This window comes from Melozone crissalis, unplaced genomic scaffold, assembly GCF_028551555.1.
Source record: "Melozone crissalis strain CALT ecotype California unplaced genomic scaffold, PUWL_Pcris_2 ptg000006l_1, whole genome shotgun sequence".
NCBI lineage: Eukaryota > Metazoa > Chordata > Aves > Passeriformes > Passerellidae > Melozone > Melozone crissalis.
Window position 1 is genome coordinate 39,634,434 of NW_026535784.1, and position 20,687 is coordinate 39,655,120.

The 20,687-nt window shown below is 37.4% G+C and overlaps 1 protein-coding gene across 1 annotated transcript in view; it reads right to left on the reverse strand.

Annotated features, from left to right (window-relative positions):
- Positions 1-1,697: 1,697 nt before the first annotated feature.
- The window catches only part of CENPE (centromere protein E), a 37,108-nt gene continuing 18,118 nt past the window's right edge, over positions 1,698-20,687 (reverse strand). The window contains exons 24-45 of the mRNA XM_054295622.1: positions 19,980-20,291; positions 19,676-19,834; positions 18,986-19,195; positions 18,148-18,432; positions 17,878-18,036; positions 16,866-17,096; positions 16,179-16,340; positions 14,985-15,269; positions 14,715-14,873; positions 12,251-12,481; positions 11,161-11,361; positions 10,936-11,082; positions 9,517-9,729; positions 8,140-8,349; positions 7,403-7,612; positions 6,112-6,333; positions 5,298-5,501; positions 4,596-4,708; positions 4,005-4,102; positions 3,282-3,441; positions 2,605-2,867; positions 1,698-1,795 (exon numbers count right to left, since the gene is read on the reverse strand). Coding sequence (XP_054151597.1) covers positions 1,698-1,795; positions 2,605-2,867; positions 3,282-3,441; positions 4,005-4,102; positions 4,596-4,708; positions 5,298-5,501; positions 6,112-6,333; positions 7,403-7,612; positions 8,140-8,349; positions 9,517-9,729; positions 10,936-11,082; positions 11,161-11,361; positions 12,251-12,481; positions 14,715-14,873; positions 14,985-15,269; positions 16,179-16,340; positions 16,866-17,096; positions 17,878-18,036; positions 18,148-18,432; positions 18,986-19,195; positions 19,676-19,834; positions 19,980-20,291 — 4,332 coding nt within the window. The remainder of the gene's footprint in view (positions 1,796-2,604; positions 2,868-3,281; positions 3,442-4,004; positions 4,103-4,595; positions 4,709-5,297; positions 5,502-6,111; positions 6,334-7,402; positions 7,613-8,139; positions 8,350-9,516; positions 9,730-10,935; positions 11,083-11,160; positions 11,362-12,250; positions 12,482-14,714; positions 14,874-14,984; positions 15,270-16,178; positions 16,341-16,865; positions 17,097-17,877; positions 18,037-18,147; positions 18,433-18,985; positions 19,196-19,675; positions 19,835-19,979; positions 20,292-20,687) is intronic.

Consider the following 20,687-nt stretch of genomic DNA (forward strand, 5'->3'; position numbering starts at 1 on the left):
AAACTTACAACCAACCTCAAAACAAACAAACAAAAAACCCCCACAAAAACAAGCATACAAAAAAACACCACAGACCTACCAACACTTTGCATTTATCCTTATCCCTGTCAGAAAATAAATACCTGTGGCTGTGGTCAGAAATAAGACATTGCAGTGCCCGACTCTGTAATGGTATTTGGAACCTGTATATCATCATGCCTTTAAAAGCTTTCCAAAACACATTCCAGGCTAGAGATTGAGATAAATCCTTGCAGCTTACAGGAAAAGTAGTTGGCAGTTTTCAGCCATTCAAAGTAAATAGGCTGATTCTTTACCAAAGAAGTAACTCCATCAGGTATATAATCCTTGTGTGCCTCCTCCAGTTCCAGTAACTGCTGAATGCTCAGGAACATGTCAGTGGAGCCATCTGCTTGTCAGTTTGGGTGATCCTAACAGGACCTAGCATCACAGAGATTTGTTCCTATAAAATAAGGATGATGCTTTTGATGCAGGTATCTTCCTTAGGGTATGACTTTCTCATCTCATGGTAATGATTTTATCCTTAATGGAGTTGATCACAGGTTCTGAGTGGCCAATTCCTATTAGTTGGTAATGGAGGGCAGGAAAGAGAGGAGGATCTATATTTTAGACTTCAACCATTTTCTGATAGACCCAAAGAATTAAATAAAACTTTGACAATAGTAAATTTCTGCACAAGTAATTACTGCAGAAGGTTATAGAGGATGGAGACAAGAAGAATAATAATAATGGAAGTGATGAAATCAGTATAAAAGACTAAATTGGTAACATTTAGACACAATGTTGCAGTCAGCATCCCTGGACCATAGCACAAGTGAACAGCAAAACCATTTTTACATATTTAACACAAACTTTATTGTCAAGTCAAAATTTCTTATATAAAACATACAAAATGTAGGTCTCACAATACAGATAAGTAGGTTAATAAAAGTCCATCTTGCCCCAATGATCTGGTTTGTTTTCCCTTCACTAGAGAAGCAGAAAAGTGTCAAGTCCATTGCTTCCTATTTTAAAAAAGTGCAATTAGACAACTTCAGACAGGTATAGTGAAAAATGATGCAAAATTCAAAGTTACTCACTGTACCATAATTGGCTGAGCTGCAGAAACTTTTAAGGAGTTTAAGAGGAACCCTTGATTGTGTGCTCTACAAACACAAGATCAGTAACTTCGGTTGCAGTGACCTAAGAAGTCAAGACGGTGGTGAAAACACAGTTTTTGTTGGCCCAAAGAATATATGGTATAAAAACCACATGCTAAGAAACAAAAAGAATATTTCTTGCCAAGTCAACAGCACTCTGAAGATAGAAATATCAACACCTCAGAAAAGGGCTGTTTTAGGAATGACAGAATGAAAACTTTGAGACTGAGAAGTTTCACAGTAGATTAGTTTGTGAACCATTACTTTTCCCTTTTTTTTTCAATACATTAGCTTCCCTTTCCTATGAAAAAAATCCACACCAAAACACCAAAGTAGAACATCAGCAGCTTAGCAGGCTGTGGGGCAACATCTGGTTTTCCATCTTTGTCCTCATATTCCAGCTTTCCCAGCTGTAAGAAGTAGAAACTCCAAGACAGCAAAGATGGAAGCAGCTGATGGTTTTTAACCTGAAGCAATTTTCTTTTGTATATGCAGATCCTGGCTGTAGGCACTGTAAGGGCAGCTTACAACAGAGCATCTTTACTGGGTTTTGCAGTCAGGGGCTTTATCTCTGTCTGGAGTCCCAAAGAAGTGCCTAAGATGTTCTTGTGTGGACTCTCTGCCCTCAGGTCGTGTATCTGTACAGAAGACAAGAACATTAAAGCCTTTCTTAGTTAGACAAGCAGCAGGAGTACAGTGATTTAATCTTGATTAGTGTTTTGTCTGTCAGCTATGAAAGCTTCCCTCTGGGGAGCTATGTGTTGTGAGGAAAGCTGTGCTGTTACCAAGTGGCCATCACAAAACCAACTAATGGGTCATGTTCTTTCTGGAAGCCTGCTACTAATGCCTCAAAACCTGGCTACTCTTCAACATGTCTGCTGGGGCCTTCTGAAAGCTGTGAGAAGCGTGAGGGCAGAAGGTCACTAAAAGTCATCAGGCCAGATACAAGAAATCTGAAGTGATGCTGAGGAACAGAAGTTCTCATCAAAACAGCTATTATTGCAGCTGAGACCAGGCAGAGTAGCAAATGCAACATCAAAGGCTAAAGTCTACCATCTTGAAAAACTTCAGAAAAAAGCTAACCAGTTAACTTTATATAGTTTTACCAGAAATCTGTGCTTAAGCAAAGTTAAAAAAGCAAAACATTTTAGAGCACCAGTTATCTAATAACAATATTTTGCTGATTCACTTCGAAAAGTCACTCATCAACACTTCCACTGTAGAAAAGGAAAAAAAGGTTTGTATATTCTTCAGCAGGCGAAGGATTCATTTTGGTATTTTGATTCTGTAGAGCATACAGAAGCTTCACAGCTCAGATGGTCTGCTTTTCAACAGTCATATGACAAACCATTCAGGAACACTGTTACCATGCAAGTTTCAGATCTCAGGCCATCCCTTACATTTTGCATCTTCAAATCTTATAGGACACTACCACTGTGTTACGTACCTGTTAGCACACCCAAGTTGGAATTATCAAAGAAATTTGTTGGACGAGTCGGATTTAGAGGTTTTGGTAGGTCCTGAGTCACTGTTTCCTGAGAAACAGTTTCCTTACAGGGTGAAAGTGTTTGCTCTTTGAAGAAGTATGACACTGCCTTCTTAGGAGACTTTGGTATTGTCTCTCGAGTAGTTTCTCTTGAGGATTGTTCTCTCAATTTTAGTGCTCTTTCTTTCCATTTCCTGAGTTCTTCTTTCAGTTGAAGTTCATTGCTGCAAAGAAAAGAACCCCAGCATTCAATTAAGTTTAAAGCAATTTCTTTAAGAAAAAATTCCTGAAGAACAGAGAGTTCCTGTATTTTCAGATTATGTGTGACAGACATGGCAGTATAATAGTTGTGTATCTTGATTTCAGAGGATTCTTTTTAGACTGAAATTCCTTCCAATTCAAGTGTAGCTTCCATAATTTAAAAGATTCTTAAGAAAGTAAGCAATTTAAAGTTCAAAAGGCCTCTATGGCTTTATAAGCCATAAAACACTAGCTTTAAATAAAAGTTCATGAGGTGAAATCTAAAATCAATGGTTACTCGTTTCTATAGGTCTCCCAGAAACATACACTGATGATGTACATAAATACATAAATGTACATAAATGATTTGACATGCTGCTAGTCAGCTGTCCACTTACCTCAATAGAAGGTCATTTTGTTTCTTCAGCTGCAAGTTCTCTTTCTGTAGCTTGGCTTGTTCAGATTTTAGAACAAGTATTTGTGTGCTCTGCACAATACCACTGCCACCACCACAAGTAAGGGGTTTTTGGGGTTGCTGAGGATCTGCTTCTTTCAGCACTAGAAAATAGATTTATACAAATGTGTGTGCATAATTTGGAGAGTGCTTAAAATCAAACCAATACATTTTTTAGCCTATGCCTTTTTGTGATCTTATATGTCAAACTTCACGGGGTTACAAGTGCCATTCCAACAGTTACTCTTTTTTCTACAAAAAATACACCTCCCACTATTCACACCGCCAGGGAGATAATAAGAAACATGACAGATTCTTCACTGGGCCATTTAGAGGTAAACTAGTTATTGTTCCAGGTATGTCATAGCTTTCATTAGAACTAGGTATTCATATGTCAAGGAGAAAGTGGCAACATGAGCTACCACCACTGCAGCTTATTCCTCCACAAGAGCAAACGTGGCTGGAGAAAAACACAAGAACTGCTGTGATTGTAATGCAGTTCATATGCAGCTGATGGAATCTACTTTCCATCTCATCTTCCAATGCACCCAGTTCTCCTCATACCCTTTGAGTACAAGGCCTGCATCTCAATCTCATCTTCAAAGATTTAGCCTCAAAACTCAAGAGTTTAACATGAAAGAGTCCCTTCTATTTATCTTGAATTTACCAGTAACATCTTGCTCTTGGTATGCTCTCCTCAGTTCTTCTTTTAGCTTTGTTAACTGCTGTTCTTGGTGTTCTGCAAGGGCTTCATAATTAGCAAGTCTATATGAAGCAGAAAGGGAGGGGGAAAAAAACCACAGAAAACCTCAGTTTAATAATTATTACAGTTTCAGCTGAATTCCAATGAGCTATCAAATACAAGACACAGCCATGTTTTACAAAAAAAACTACATAAACCTGGTTGTCAGTTAGATTTTGGATAAAGTGCACCCAAAAGCTGGACTAATTATTTTTGGTGTATCCTTCTCTCTAATGAAGTAGAGAGTGCTTTCAGTTATTGCTTTCCCCTTGCCTTCTTTTGTGAGAACAGTTATTTCATATATGGCTGAACACAGTTGATTGAGAAATTTTGGTGGGTGTATAGGGAAGAAGTTCTGTAAGCAACCCAAGGTGTGTAGAGATTTTACTTTCTCTAACCACTATAAAAACTTACAACACCTCAAACTGAATGATAACTACTTATTATGTAGGAAAAGAGCAAAGTAGAAGCTAAGAATGAAGTAGTTGAGAATTGTAAGATAAAATTTGAACTTACTTCCTTTCAAAGGAGTTAGATTGTTTCATTCTTTCCAGATCACATTTCACCAATTGTGTTTTGAGATGGTCAATTTCTTCTTTGTACAGCTCAGCACCTTCATCTAATTTTGCCTGAAAATAAAATATTTAGTACAAATAACGGCTTTTTGGTTAGCAATGAAATTAAGGGATGTTTACCTTGTATCTTTACTATAGATCTGCTAGATTTTGCAGGACAAGACCAGGAGCAGGAAGTTATTTTCCACTAAGGTGGCTCACATTACCAACTAGCACTATAGTAGCAGTTGGTGTCCTACACTGGTGTATTACATGCTACCATATTTTAGGAAGTTTTGCTGACTTCTGTGCAGATATAAATCTGTGAATTCTAAATTAGCATGCAAATGTTGAGTAAATAGATCATGCTTCAGTTTAAAAGTTTTAAGATGTTTCAAGTGCTTCAGAAATGCATCACGTACAAGTGACACATTTAGTTTATAGTATTGTAATATGGATTCTAAATGTTGCCACTGATGGTTGCACTGGTAGAATGTGAAACTGGCTGCTAAACAAGCAAGTGGAATTTACTCTAGGAATGCCATACAGAATAAATACATTGACTGGAGATATGGAGAGCTATGTTTCACCTACAACTGTTGTCAAGCCTGCTTTGTGTCTTTAATCAGAGGAGAAAGAGAAGAGTGAAGTATGTTGCTCATACCTGAAGACTCTGTTTCTCTGTTAAGGCAGTCCTGAGGCAATTATCCATCTCATTCAGTTTGGCTTGCAGTTGGGTGAGCTCACTTGTCTCTGTTCTTATTCTCATCTGTGCTTGTAACTTGCTTATCCTGTCATCTCTCTCTTTGATACTTTCTCCCACTTCATTTATTACAGTTTCTAACTTGTGAATTTTGACTTCCATAGCCTATTGAGATACATCAATCAGTCAGTTATGAGCAGTAACAGTAACAGCACATGGTCATATTCTTAGCAAGAACTAGCAAAAACCCAAACCACACAAAAAAATCCCAACACTACAGGCTCTATAGCAACTCTTAATGTCCAAGTCACTGTTTTATGTCACCTTTTAATAGTCTAGAACACTCAAGTCTAAGAAAAGAAAGTGTTTTGGAGAAGGGTAACTGTGGCATAAAAAAATGAATTCTCAATTCTTGTGATTAAATAGAGAATTCTTCTCCAGCTTCATGTATAGTGAATACCATATACTTACAGGAAGCATCAAGAGTATCACCCTATTGAAGTCAATACTTCCAAAGCAAATAAAAGCTTTCATATCAATTTCTAAACTCAACATCTATTTGTGTACAGAAATCAGGCCATTAAAATAATCATGTTACAGGCAAGAGCTCAAAATTCCACTTTGGAAATAAAAGAGCTACTGAAGTAAAGGGTACTCTATTTGTATTGTGGTGGCATAGATTTACAGTTGCCATCAATCCTTATTTTCAGTTTGGAGTACTCTCCCTTAGAAAGTAAGCATTAAAGAAGCTTTCCTTAGAAGCAAGTACTGGTACCTTTTTATCTTGTTCTGCAGCCTTTAATTTATTATGAAGCCTATAATTTTCTTCTTCTAATGCCAGACTGGCAGAGCCACCAGGGGCCAGTTTTTCTTTTAGAGTGTTTAGATCCTGAAGCAACTCTTCATTTTTCTCTTTTCTCTGTTTTAATTCAACATCAGCATTTTTACTATAATCAGCAGTTCTGGCATCCAGTTCTGAAGAAAGTTCAAGGAGCATCTGAAAATCAGAAGCATTACACAGAATACTTTTTTAATCTGCTAGAAATATGGCAAGTGAAGAAACAGGAAGTACCTTAGCCTGCATTATTATCACATTCTTGTTTCAGTGCCCCATTTGACAATGCTTGCTGTCAGAAATAGTATCATTATCACTCAAAGAACAGTTTAATTTACAAAAGAACAGGAGGCAGGAAGGGGCACAAGACACAATGATAGTGTATTGCAGGTTTACAAGTATTTCTGCATTAACTCAAACTCTAATATTAAAGAAACAAAATGAACTATAATGGGAAAACTTCTTGAAAGTCAGCTAGAGAAAACCTAATTATTCACAGATTTTCCTTACTAGAATGTATTCACTGACTAAAGGGAATGAAACCTGCACATTGGACTATTCTAGAAACCCACATATTTAACATGTCAGATAAATAAAAACTTCACAATTGTCAGGAAATGACAATGTTTACTAGATTTTTGTTTGTTAAAAGCTTTGATCTACATAATATTAGGGTAGGGAATTCTTGTGAAAAACTTGCCAACACTGCAAAATCCTAAAAGTGTCAAGACAGACTATTGACTCTACAGAAGAAACTTATAAAAATAGGCTAAACTTAAGATTTAATCAGAAAGATGAAATCTTGTGAAATCCTGTTCATAGTGCACTAAATCCTGAAAAATGCTCTCCAGATTTCCAAAAGAGGCAAGCGGTAAGCATGAGAAAGAAAGGAGTGCAAATATAAATTTGACTGAGTCAAAAATGGCTATAGTAGTTTTGATAAAGTTTGGCAAGAAAAGCAACATTTTTCAGAATTCAGAGTAATAAAACCCCAAATAAACAACCCTATTCCCATTTATTAACTAGAAAGTCTTTTAGAAAGCAACTTTTCAAGTTTAAAAAACCTTTGAAAATCTTTTAAATATTCCTACATTTTACAGTTGAAGTATGAGTAAATGCTGATAATAAATGAATGATGATTTAAGAGCCTTTTTTGTATTTTGTTTTCAATCATAGGCATTTGCAGTGCTTACACAAAATAGATCTCTGATTCTGTAACATTTAATTTTACCTTCACTTTAGGAGTCCAGAATTTAAAGATTTGCAGGAGTCTTTCATTATCTTTCTTTAGTTCTTCTTTCAATTCCTCTGTATCCCAGTGAATTTTTGAACAAACTTCCCAGAACTGTATTGTTTCTTTTCTAGCACTTGCTTCCTGGTCTAACTCTGCTTCTATGCAGAGAAGTTCATTTTCCATTTCTGATATATCTTTGAGAATGCTCTTAAAAAAAAGAGAATTAAAATTTAAGTACTGGTTTGATTATCACATGTGTAAATATACCTTCTGTCCTCTCACTTATCAGTATAGCAGGGAGTCTGTTTTAGCATCTAATTATCATGTAAAAGGAGTTTTGCTAGACTCAAAATTACACCCTATTGGGAAAGCAAGAAGACAATCCATGTTCCTGGGACAGGTGGAAAGGGGGGGGAAAAAAGTGCTTATTAGCAAAAGTTTATTCCATTGTTTTAGAACAAGTCATCTTGGTATTGAATAGTATGTAATGTAGAGGGCAATTTAGTAAATAACAGTCACAACTATTTTCTAACCTAATCATTTTATTTTCAGCTGCTTTATGAAGCAAAACCTTCTTATTATAGAACTAGCAGCATAAAAAATATCTCTATTTTTTCACCCCTCCCTTAAAAGAAGTTTTAACAGATAAAGCCAATGCCATTAGATTCCCACCACCACATGACCCCATGCCTTGGAATGGGTTTTTATTGTCTATTTTTTTCCCCAAATATTACCTCTGCATCCAAGTAGAAACTCTGCAGTCCTTCACAGCTGTTTAACTCTTGAGATGATACTTCATTCTGCTTCAAATTAATCTTCCTGAGACACTGAATCTGGGACTGTAGGTGATCTTGTTTTCTCTTTTCCTCCAGCAATTCCATTTCATACTTGTGAACAGTAGTGTGATATTCTCTTCTCTTTGTGCAAACAGAGCTGAAGAGAAGCTGTTGCAGAAGCACAGAATCTATCAGTGAGCCTGTTTTAATATGGTACCCTGCATCCAGCTAAAATACAGTATTTTATAATTCAATCTCCTTACTCTCTGAGCCTCTAAATGTCCAGGATAACTAACACATGACTAAGAAAATCAGGTTCACATGGGCATTATAGTAATGGCATGTAAGCCTTTTAGCTGAGAGCACTTGGCCAGTACGCTATTTGCTGTAGACTCCAAAAAAGCCAAGAAGTCTAAAAGGCCTAGACAGTCTTACACAAATCTAAACTTTGAAAAACAAAGTGTTCTTTGTTATATTTATTTTCTCTTGGAGTTGTGAAAGGTACAGATGATCTATAAGAATAATATCATTGTGCTGATTTAAAACTTTATTCCAGCAGAGCTCACTAGTTGAATCTTAAACATCTTTAACCATGAAAGTTAAAAGCCAACTATGGAAAAAATCAAACATACAATGGCTGTGTTAAGTTATAAAATGAGACCCTTTGGAATATTAGTTCAGCTTCCAAGTTAATGGTTATTTGTAGACATCACTGACTCTCAAGAACCTCAGCCCCTCTCTCTAGGCCTGTGCATGTTTCCACGCTCCAATCAAAAAAACCCCCAGCCCTTAGTATTTCATGGTAAATAAAAGAAACAGAAAAAAATGTCATTCACTGTACCTCTGCATACGTTAACAGGAATTCTTCCCCAATTACCCTTAACCTTTTTGCTAATAATTTTAGCCCAATGGAGAAACTGATTCCAAACTGGGGAAGGCTGTAAAATCAAACTACCTGGGCAGTTTCGCAGAGTAAGGGTGCATCTCCAAGCCATCTTGCATGTCTCTTTCCCCCACAGAGAAACAGTCATCTATCATTTGATTTATAGAGTACAGAAAGGAAACTCCATTTTCCAATTAAAATGGAATAATATTAATGAAATAATTCTGTGCAAAGCAGCTGAACTACAGTTAAAAACTAAGTTTGATTTACATTTTCCATGATTGTAAAGCAATTACTCTTCAGCTTATTTTCTCCAATGTATGGATTCTCAAAACCCAAAGCTAGAGTATATAAAATCCTAGCTGTTACCATTGAGAGTTTACTTAAAAAAACCCCAAACCCAAATCCAAACAATATGAAGCATCCACATATTCAGCATTATAAGTTGGTACCTTCAATTTGGACAATAATTTCTGGAGTCGAGTGTTAATATCCTCATTTTTAGTTTGAAGCATTTTGACTTGTTTACTCTGCTCCAGGGGAAGCTGAGGCAGTATCACAGCTAGCAGTGCTTTCTGACTGTTCAGTTCACTCTTCAGCTTAAGAGACACTGTAGAGAGACATTCATATCTCTTCCCCATACTTGGGAATTTCTCAAGAAGCTCCTAAATGCAAGAGAAACAGATTAATTTGTTCACAATGAGGAAAAGTGTGATTAGCTATAAACAGAAACATAAAATAAATTGCCTGACTCCAGGACTAACCCCTACAGTATGTACTGGTTTTACAACAGGAAAAGTTAATATGATTAAGACTTGAGTTTTGACTTGCCATGGGGATATGACAAAAACACCAATCCAGGCACAAACATAGATAATTACCCAGGTAAAGTGCTTCTGTTTGAGGTTCAACAGCTGAACTGCCAGGTCACAACACACCCCATGCAGTGCTACAGGCTGGGGGAATAGTGTCTGGAAAGCTTCCCAGCAGGAAAGGAACTGGGAGTGCTGTCAATAGCTGGCAGAACGTGAGCCAGGGTGTTCCCCAGTGGCCCAGAAGGCCAAGGGCATCCTGGCTTGTGTCAGGAAGTGTGGCCAGCAGGACTACAAAAGGAATCAGCACTAGCAAGGCCACACCTCAAATCCTGTGTTCAGCTCTGGGCCCCTCACTACAAAAAGAACATGGTGGTGCTGGGGAATGTCCAGAGAAGGGCAATGGAGCTGGGGAAGGGTCTGGAGCACAAGTCCTGTGGAGTGGGTGAGGGAGTTGGGGGTGTTTCAGCCTGGAGAAAAGGAGACTGCAGGAAGACCTTATCATTCTACAACTGCCTGAAAGGAGGGTATAGCCCTCTTTGGGGTCAGCCTCTTGTCTCCAGTAATATGTGATAAGTTGCACTAAGGGAGGTTTAGACTGGTTATTAGGAAAAATTTCTGAATTGAAAAGGCTGCCAACCTCTGGAACAGGCTGCCGAGGGAAGTGGTGGAATCACCATCCCTGAAGTTACTTCAAACATGTGTACACCTGGCACTTAGGGACATGGTTTAGCAGTGATCATGGCAGTGCTGGTTTAAGGGCTGAAATCTATAATCTAAGAGGTCTCTTCCAACCTAAATGATTCTATAAGCCTGTATGACTAGTTATTTTCATTGGGGTGGCTGGACAGTAATGAAAGCAAGTGAGATATTCTGTGAGCATTAAGTTGATGTGCAACCACTGAACAACAACAGCAAATCAAATGATCCCATGGTAGGCAGCACCTTAGCAAGACATTCAAACCACTTTATACATAATGCACAAAAGGCTTATGCTCCATGACAAGTGTCATTAAGTTTCTATGCGCATCCTTAAAACAAACAGAAAAATAAGCTTACCTTAATTTTCAATGTTTTGTCTGTCAAGCTGTCATTGGCCACCTGCTCTGCAATATCCATTGGGTTTACCTGAATGGACATATTGTTCAGGTTTCTCTGCTTCATTTGTTCTAAAGCATCTTCCAGTTTTGCCTTTGTTTCAACACACTAAAATAAAAACATATTTAAGTACCAGTTGAGATGAGAAGTTAGGAATAACTCAGGTATGCAAATTGCAACACTCACCATCTCAGAATTTCTTTGCAATTCTGTCTTGAGCTGGTCCCGCTCAGACCTGACATCCTGAAGAAGTTTTTGTAGCTCATCTTTTTCTTGATTAACTGATGAGATTTGTTCTTTAAGTTGTAAAGAATGATTAGTTCTTTCAGCTAATAACTGGTCCTTCTCACATGAGACACTATTTAATGTCTCAGTTAACTGTTGAATCTACAATGAACAGTGGAGAAAAACGCAAATCACAAGTTGGTGGTTGTGGTCTTTATACACCCCTATGAAGTAGTAAAATCAGTTGTGTCAAATACAAAAATCACAAATCTTAATCACTAAAAATCACACTAGCAGAAAAAAAAGTTGAAAAATAATTCTGGTGTTCTAATCACACAGAAAAAAAAATTACAAGGAAGAGGAACAGCATGACACCCAATAAGTTTAGATCAGTCGACTTTGGTTTTCTGTAAACAAGTGGAATCAAAGGAAAAGGCAATCAACCTATGTCTATATCATAAGAAAATTAAAATAAATAGAAGATGAGCACAAAAGATGGACAATATCTTTATATTTCCTCAACTGGAGAGTAATATTTGCTAAACTGAAGCAATCCTCAATTACACTCTTTCATCTACAAAGGAAAAATTTGTCAGGTGAAAAGCTGCAAAGTAAACAATATGAAAAGCATGAGTAGGCCAGAATTAGGTCCAAGATTTTCAAACATTGTCTGGCATTCAGAAAGTGTGCAAAGCACCAACTATTCAAAACCCAGTTAAGTCCACATTGTGTACACAGGGCCTTTTAAAAAGGTGGAAGACATGTTCAATTTCTGATAATTATATTAAAAATGCACACATATGATAAATTCACATTCATTCTAAAACTGGACCAATCCAACGGGTTACAAGGCTGAGATCAGTAGACAAAGTTATTCCTAAAAATCAATAAACAAATGTAGACAAAATCCATTGCCCATGGTTCATGTATGTTTACCAACCATAAAGCTGATAGGCTGAGAATAAAAATAAAAGAGTTTGTGCAAATGTTTAGCATATGACTAATAAAACATCAGAATACAAAGTAGTGACTGAACACCAAAACTCCTCACCTTGTTTGTCAGGCTGTCCTTCAAAGCCTCTGACTGCCTCTGAACCTGTAACAAGTGTTCTTCCCTTTCCTTACAAGTCTCTACCAGGTGCTGAAGCTCATCCTTCTCCTTGTTAAGTGAAGTGATTCTCTCAAGCTGCTCACTCATTGCCCTTTCAGTTTGCTGCTTTTCTGCCAGGAGGTCGCCATACTCAGCCGAGACACGAGTCAGGTTTTCAGTGACTTCAGTGAGCTGCAAAGAACAAATCCAAAGCAGGATTGGTATTTGTAATCACCTCTTGCATGGGCAAAAATAAGTTGATGCTTTGGAGAAAATACAACCAGTAACATTATATGCTCCTAAGATTTCTTGTCCCAGCAATGAAGTTTAGATTGAAGAGTTTGTTGGATCATCATTAAGAAGCAGTGTCTGTACATATGGGTTGTTGTAAATGGATTGTTTTAAGGAAAATAAAACCCCCAGTGGTTTCCTGCTGTAGTAAGCCAAAAACAAAACAAAAAAAACCCACCCCAGTTTTGCTTAAGAGCCAGTCAAATGTCAGTGCTCCTGTCTCAGTGGAAGGCAAAAGTAAAATGTGGGAAAACATGCAAGACATTGTAAATCCATAAAAACGCCTCGGTTGCTCTATCCATATAGACAGGAGACATTACTGAGAGTTAAAAATGAAGCCTACAATCCACACTGGCTTCGGACATGAAAACAAAAAGGAGAGAACCAATTGATAATAGAGTAATAAATTACAGAATGTGCTAAGCTGTCCTAAAGTTGCCCAAGGATCTTCAGAATGAGATAGCTAAATGACATTATTGGGATGCATAAAACTTAACACTGAGAAAAAAGAGAGAGGTTAAAGTGCATTGTGGATTCCAAATACTATTCGTTCATTTAGCATCAAGATATCCATAGTTATAAATAAAGGTATTCTTTATTACATCTACTGGAGCTCTGGAAACTGAAGTGTGCAGTAGACATGAACCACCAAATTCAGCAGAACTTGTAATTTTCTTGACAAAACTGCTTCTGACCTTCAGCTGCAGCTCATTCATTTTTTCCTTCAATGCCCCTTGCACCTTGGAGAGCGTGCAAAGCACCAAAGATTCAAAGCTCATTTAAGTTCATGCTGTCTACACAGTACTTTTCAAAAAGTTGGGAATCTATCTGCAATTACAGATTATTGTATTAAATATATACTCAGATAAATTCAGATTCATTCAAAAGAAGAACCAATCCAATCAAGGTTACAAATCTGAGACAAGATAAGGATGTTATTGCTAAATATCAGTAAACAAACTTAGACAAAACCCTTCACCCAAGTTCATGTTTGCTTGCCAGCACAAAAATGATCCTCTGAGAAATCACAATTAAATAGAATTTAGGTGGAGAAAGAGTTTGGCACACCATTGAGAAAACATCAGAACACAAAGTAGTGACTAAACACCAAAACTCCTCACCTTGTTTGTCAGGCTGTCCTTCAAAGCCTCTGACTGCCTCTGAACCTGTAACAAGTGTTCTTCCCTTTCCTTACAAGTCTCTACCAGGTGCTGAAGCTCATCCTTCTCCTTGTTAAGTGAAGTGATTCTCTCAAGCTGCTCACTCATTGCCCTTTCAGTTTGCTGCTTTTCTGCCAGGAGGTCGCCATGCTCAGCCGAGACACGAGTCAGGTTTTCAGTGACTTCAGTGAGCTGCAAAGAACAAATCCAAAGCAGGACTGATATTTGTAATCACCTCTTGCATGGGCAAAAATAAGTTGATGCTTTGGAGAAAGTACAACCAGTAACATTATATGCTCCTAAGATTTCTTGTCCCAGCAATGAAGTTTAGATTGAAGAGTTTGTTGGATCATCATTCAGAAGCAGTGTCTTTACATATGGGTTGTTGTAAATGGATTGTTTTAAGGAAAATAATACCCCCAGTGGTTTCCAGATATAGTAAGCCAAAAATCAAAAAAAAACCACCCCAATTTTGCTTAAGAGCCAGTCAAATGTCAGTGCTCCTGTCTCAGTGGAAGGCAGAAGTAAAATGTGGTGCAAGACATTGTAAATCCATAAAAACGCCTCGGTTGCTCTATCCATAGTAGACAGGAGACATTACTGAGAGTTAAAAATGAAGCCTACAATCCACACTGGCTTCAGACATGAAAACAAAAAGGAGAGAACCAATTGATAATAGAGTAATAAATTACAGAATGTGCTAAGCTGTCCTAAAGTTGCCCAAGGATCTTCAGAATTAGATAGCTAAATGACATTATTGGGATGTATAAAATGTAAGACTGAGAAGAGAGAGAGTTTAAAGTGCATTGTTGATACTAAATAATATTCATTCATTTAGCACCAAGACATCCATAGTTATAAATAATGGGTTTCTTTATTACATCTACTGGAGCTCTAGAAACTGAAGTGTGCAGTAGACATGGAGTACCAAACCCAGCAGAACTTGTAATTTTCTTGACAAAACTGCTTCTGACCTTCTGCTGCAGCTCATCAGTTTTTTCCTTCAGTGCCCCTTGCACCTTGGAGAGCTGGTTTTCTTTCTCTGAAATACTTCCTTTCAGCTCCACAATCTTCTCCTGCTGCTGTGCAAGACATTCACGAGTACATCTCAACTCCTCCTGTATCTCTGAGTTCTTTGGACACAATAAAAGTACATTAACACATTGACACCTGAACCACCCTTCCAAAAATGGAAGAAATCCACTAGAGCTGTTCTCCTGTGGGGAGAGAGTTACTTTTATTACCTTGCTAATTGTCTCCTGTACCATTTCTCTTAGCTGATCTCTCTCATTCTGGAGAGTTTCCAGTTGCATTTTAAATTCATCATCATCTCTTTCAGTCTGGATGCTGACTTCCTGGGAGTCATGTGGTTTTGGAATAACATCTGTTCTCTCCATTTTTTCAGGTTCCCCTTGATATTCACTGGCCTTTGCCTCCTCCATTTCATGCAATTTCTGTTGTGCCTGGCTCAGCTCTTCTCTCAGAAGCAATAACTCTTGCTCCATAGATTGTCCTTGGATCTGTGGTATCTATTTTGTAAGAGATTCAAGGAAACACATGCAGGAAGTACTTTTAGGAAAAACGTATCTGACACCTTTGACAGGTTGATTATGTACAATAGACAGCAACACTGCTTTAGACAGATTTGTACTTCTCTTAGAGTATTAAAATTTGACCAAAGCCCATGTTAAATTTAAGTTTCTTTAGTAAAATAAGAGACATGTGAAAATAAAACTTGAAGCAAAAACTTCTAAAAGAAGTTATCAGAAGTAGTATTTCACTATCGTACTTAAAGCATAGAGGGAATATAAGCAAAAAAAAGCCCAACAACAAACCTCTCCCATCTTAAAACTAGAGACCTTATCTCTATTTGTAGTCTCAAAAGTATAAAATGCTAGGTAGGCCCAGAAAATTATTTACTTGAAATTTGTCCAAGGCCTCTTCAATATTAAAAATAAATGCACATACAATACTTTTCTTTTGAGGTTTACATTATATATACGTGTGCCTGTGTTTGTATATATATATATACACACTCCCCCACACACAAAGGTACAATCAGCACATGCAGTTATAGAAAGTGTTGGTTGCTATGTCCCTTCCATTAAAAAAGGACAAAGTCAATTCTAGTTATGCTTTAAAAAAGCAGAATTACTCTACAGATGAGCAAATTTTAGCTTCACCTTACTTGATTATAAGAACTATATCCATGGGCAGATCAATGCAGAACATCTCCATCCTAAATCAAGTCAATATTTTACTAACAGAAAAACATTTGTCACATTCTGGTGCCAGACGTACATTCATAAATATATTGGGAGTTACACCTCAAGTAAACAATAAATTTGCTCTTTATTGGTCGGCAGCTTTTGCAAAATATTTCACTCAAGCAAAAGTTTAAATAAGCAAGCTTCCCATTACAGCTTTAGCATAATTACCCAGGTTCCTTCCCCAAACTCCTCTGTTTTTAAAAGTAAACTGTCCAGCTTCTCCTGCAATGAACAGTTCTCTTGTGTAAGGAAAATGATTTGTTCCTTTTGCCCTTGAAGCTGATCTCTCTCTGATGTGATGATTTTTATTTCTTCTGTCATTTCTGAGATCTATTAAAAAAATATGCAAAGACAGTGTTTTCAGGAATTCAATATAAAATTAAATGCCAAATTTTTGTTTCATTCACTCTCCTACAGTGTTCATAATGTTAAACCAGTACAACCAAACTAGAACATCTTCCAAACCAAACCTGTTATTCAAAGAGCATGCAAAGCACTAAGGATTAAAAATTGTTAGGTTCATGCTGTCTACACAGTGCCTTTCAAAAAGGTGGAATACGTGATCAGTTACTGATTAGTGTATTGAATAGGCACTCAGGCAAATTCACATTCATTCCAAAGAAGGACCAATCCAATGGGTTACAAGGCTGAGACAAGTGGAGTATGTTATTGCTAAATATCAGTAGAAACCAAACTTAGACAAAACCATTCACCCAAGTTCATGTTTGCTTGCCAGCACAAAAATGATCCTCTGAGAAATCACAATTAAATAGAATTTAGGTGGAGAAAGAGTTTGGCACACCATTGAGAAAACATCAGAACACAAAGTAGTGACTAAACACCAAAACTCCTCACCTTGTTTGTCAGGCTGTCCTTCAAAGCCTCTGACTGCCTCTGAACCTGTAACAAGTGTTCTTCCCTTTCCTTACAAGTCTCTACCAGGTGCTGAAGCTCATCCTTCTCCTTGTTAAGTGAAGTGATTCTCTCAAGCTGCTCACTCATTGCCCTTTCAGTTTGCTGCTTTTCTGCCAGGAGGTCGCCATACTCAGCCGAGACACGAGTCAGGTTTTCAGTGACTTCAGTGAGCTGCAAAGAACAAATCCAAAGCAGGATTGGTATTTGTAATCACCTCTTGCATGGGCAAAAATAAGTTGATGCTTTGGAGAAAGTACAACCAGTAACATTATATGCTCCTAAGATTTCTTGTCCCAGCAATGAAGTTTAGATTGAAGAGTTTGTTGGATCATCATTAAGAAGCAGTGTCTGTACATATGGGTTGTTGTAAATGGATTGTTTTAAGGAAAATAATACCCCCAGTGGTTTCCAGATATAGTAAGCCAAAAATCAAAAAAAACCACCCCAATTTTGCTTAAGAGCCAGTCAAATGTTAGTTCTTCTGTCTCAGTGGAAGGCAGAAGTAAAATGTGGTGCAAGACATTGTAAATCCATAAAAACGCCTCGGTTGCTCTATCCATAGTAGACAGGAGACATTACTGAGAGTTAAAAATGAAGCCTACAATCCACACTGGCTTCAGACATGAAAACAAAAAGGAGAGAACCAATTGATAATAGAGTAATAAATTACAGAATGTGCTAAGCTCTCCTAAAGTTGCCCAAGGATCTTCAGAATGAGATAGCTAAATGACATTATTGGGATGTATAAAATGTAAGACTGAGAAGAGAGAGAGTTTAAAGTGCATTGTTGATACTAAATAATATTCATTCATTTAGCACCAAGACATCCATAGTTATAAATAATGGGTTTCTTTATTACATCTACTGGAGCTCTAGAAACTGAAGTGTGCAGTAGACATGGAGTACCAAACCCAGCAGAACTTGTAATTTTCTTGACAAAACTGCTTCTGACCTTCTGCTGCAGCTCATCAGTTTTCTCCTTCAATGCCCCTTGCACCTTGGAGAGCTGGTTTTCTTTCTCTGAAATACTTCCTTTCAGCTCCACAATCTTCTCCTGCTGCTGTGCAAGACATTCACGAGTACATCTCAACTCCTCCTGTATCTCTGAGTTCTTTGGACACAATAAAAGTACATTAACACATTGACACCTGAACCACCCTTCCAAAAATGGAAGAAATCCACTAGAGCTGTTCTCCTGTGGGGAGAGAGCTACTTTTATTACCTTGCTAATTGTCTCCTGTACCATTTCTCTTAGCTGATCTCTCTCATTCTGGAGAGTTTCCAGTTGCATTTTAAATTCATCATCATCTCTTTCAGTCTGGATGCTGACTTCCTGGGAGTCATGTGGTTTTGGAATAACATCTGTTCTCTCCATTTTTTCAGGTTCCCCTTGATATTCACTGGCCTTTGCCTCCTCCATTTCATGCAATTTCTGTTGTGCCTGGCTCAGCTCTTCTCTCAGAAGCAATAACTCTTGCTCCATAGATCGTCCTTGGATCTGTGGTATCTATTTTATAAGAGATTCAAGGAAACACATGCAGGAAGTACTTTTAGGAAAAATGTATCTGACACCTTTGACAGGTTGATTATGTACAGCACTCAGAGGCGCTGCTATAAAAGCACCCACAGAAAAGTATAATCAGCACATCCAATTACAATTACAACAAGTGGTCTGTGCAATGTCCCTTTCAGTGTCAGTGAAAAAGTTCCACCTTTGCTTTAGAACAGCTAATCCACCCTTTTCAGATGAGTTTTTAGCTTCATCTACTCACTTATAGAACATTCCTTTGCAGAACAGTACATATCATTACTATCCTGTATCAAGTTAATGTTCTATTTATAGTCCTTCTCCTACTGGATGTCCAGATATATGTATATATACACATTTATTTATGTAAAAAATATGGGTGGCCTATATCTCAAGTAAACCATAATAAACTTGGAGTTTAATGAGGTGCAGTAAAGTACCACGACCCTTTTCTGCAGTGTGTTTTGCAATTTTTTCACTCAAGCAAAAGTTTAAATAAGCAAGCTTCCCATTAGAGCTTTAGCATAATTACCCAAGTTCCTTCCCCACACTCCTCTGTTTTCAAAAGTAAACTGTCCAGCTTCTCCTGCAAGGAACGGTTCTCTTGTGTAAGGAAAATGATTTGTTCCTTTTGCACCTGAAGCTGATCACTTTCTCTACAGGTATTACTTTCTGATTTTTCCTCAGCAAGCTGATCTCTCTCTGATGCGATGATTTTAATTTCTTCTGTCATTTCTGAGATCTATTTAAAAAAATGCAAAGACAGCGTTTTCATGAATTCAATATAAAATTAAATGCCAAAGTTTTGTTTCATTCACTCTCCTACAGTATTTATAACAGGCTTCTGTGATATATTGGGATCTGAGTTGCCATTGACAATCATGTCTTACAGTTCTCATTGGGACTGTTATAAATAATGAAATTTCTATTTTAAATATAAATTAGCCTCATTTCTACACTTAAGTAACCCTCATCTCCTTTTCCATTTCCTATCCAATGCCACCACTCAAATCCACAACCATGGGGCACACAAGTTAAGCAAAAGTTAATTTGACTGTACATTACCCCTTGAAGCTCTACAGAAACAGCAGCAGCTGGTCAAGACTGGGATTTTCCTGCACACTCGCTATCAAGAGCCCAGAATGTTTTTAAGAAAGAGAGATGCAGAAGAGACTAGAAGCAGATTAACTGGCCTTGTTTTAATTATTGCATAAAGTTTTACCTGTATTTGGAGTTCTTTAATGGTTTTCCCTAGTGCCTCTTCCACACTCAGAATCTGAGATTCTTTTTCAGAAACAGTTTGTTTCAACTTCTTGACAGTTTTTTGGGATTCCTTCAGAGAATTCTGTGTATTTCTCAAATCTTCATGTGCCAAGATGTTCTTTAGAATACAAGAGAGAAAATCCACAAAGAAAATACATGTATTTTGTAATATTAGTAAGCATTCCTTGATTAAAAACAACCACAGAAACTCCCACTCCTATATTCTCCTAAATATTAATATAATTTAAAAGTCCTTCTCCTACCATTGAAACAGTGTCCTTTATATCCTCTCTGAGTTGCTCTGTTTCCGCTTGGAGAAACTCCTCTTTTTGCTTCAGGTCATCTCTTTCCTGGGTTAGAGTTTTTATTTCTTCCTGACATTCTGTAAGCTGCTGCAAGACTGCCTGGATCTCCAAGTCTTTGGCCTCCAGTCTCACTTCACTAATCCTTTCCTTCTCTTTTAATTGTTCCAGTTCGTTTAACTTCTCCTGAGTCCGAACAAGATTTTCTCTTAGCTCAAGAAGTTGTTTTTGCTCTGCTTCTTTCTCTTCCAGTTCTTTCATTTTGCTAGAGAGCTTTAGTGTGCAAAGGAAAAGGACAGACACTTGCATTATGATGCAGAACTCCATTATATGTACATGTTCTCACAGTACATATAACGAGCTTTTATGAACTTAGAAAGGAAGAAAGATGCTAGCTAGCAAGGTCATGATTTCTCTGTAAGTCACTACTTACACTCTTGCCCACTATTAATAAGCATTTGTTTATGAAACTTTCCTGTGATGGCTCCTTAGTAGCAAAAGTCTTACTAAAACATACACATCAAACTGTAGCATAGCTTAGGAATTATCAAAACCATAGTTGGAATATGACAGCCAGAGCAGTGCCCAAAGCTTTGTCAAAAATATGTATGCTTCACTTCCCCGTCTTTAAAATTTTTTCATATTTTTTCCATTCTGGCCTAATGGTCA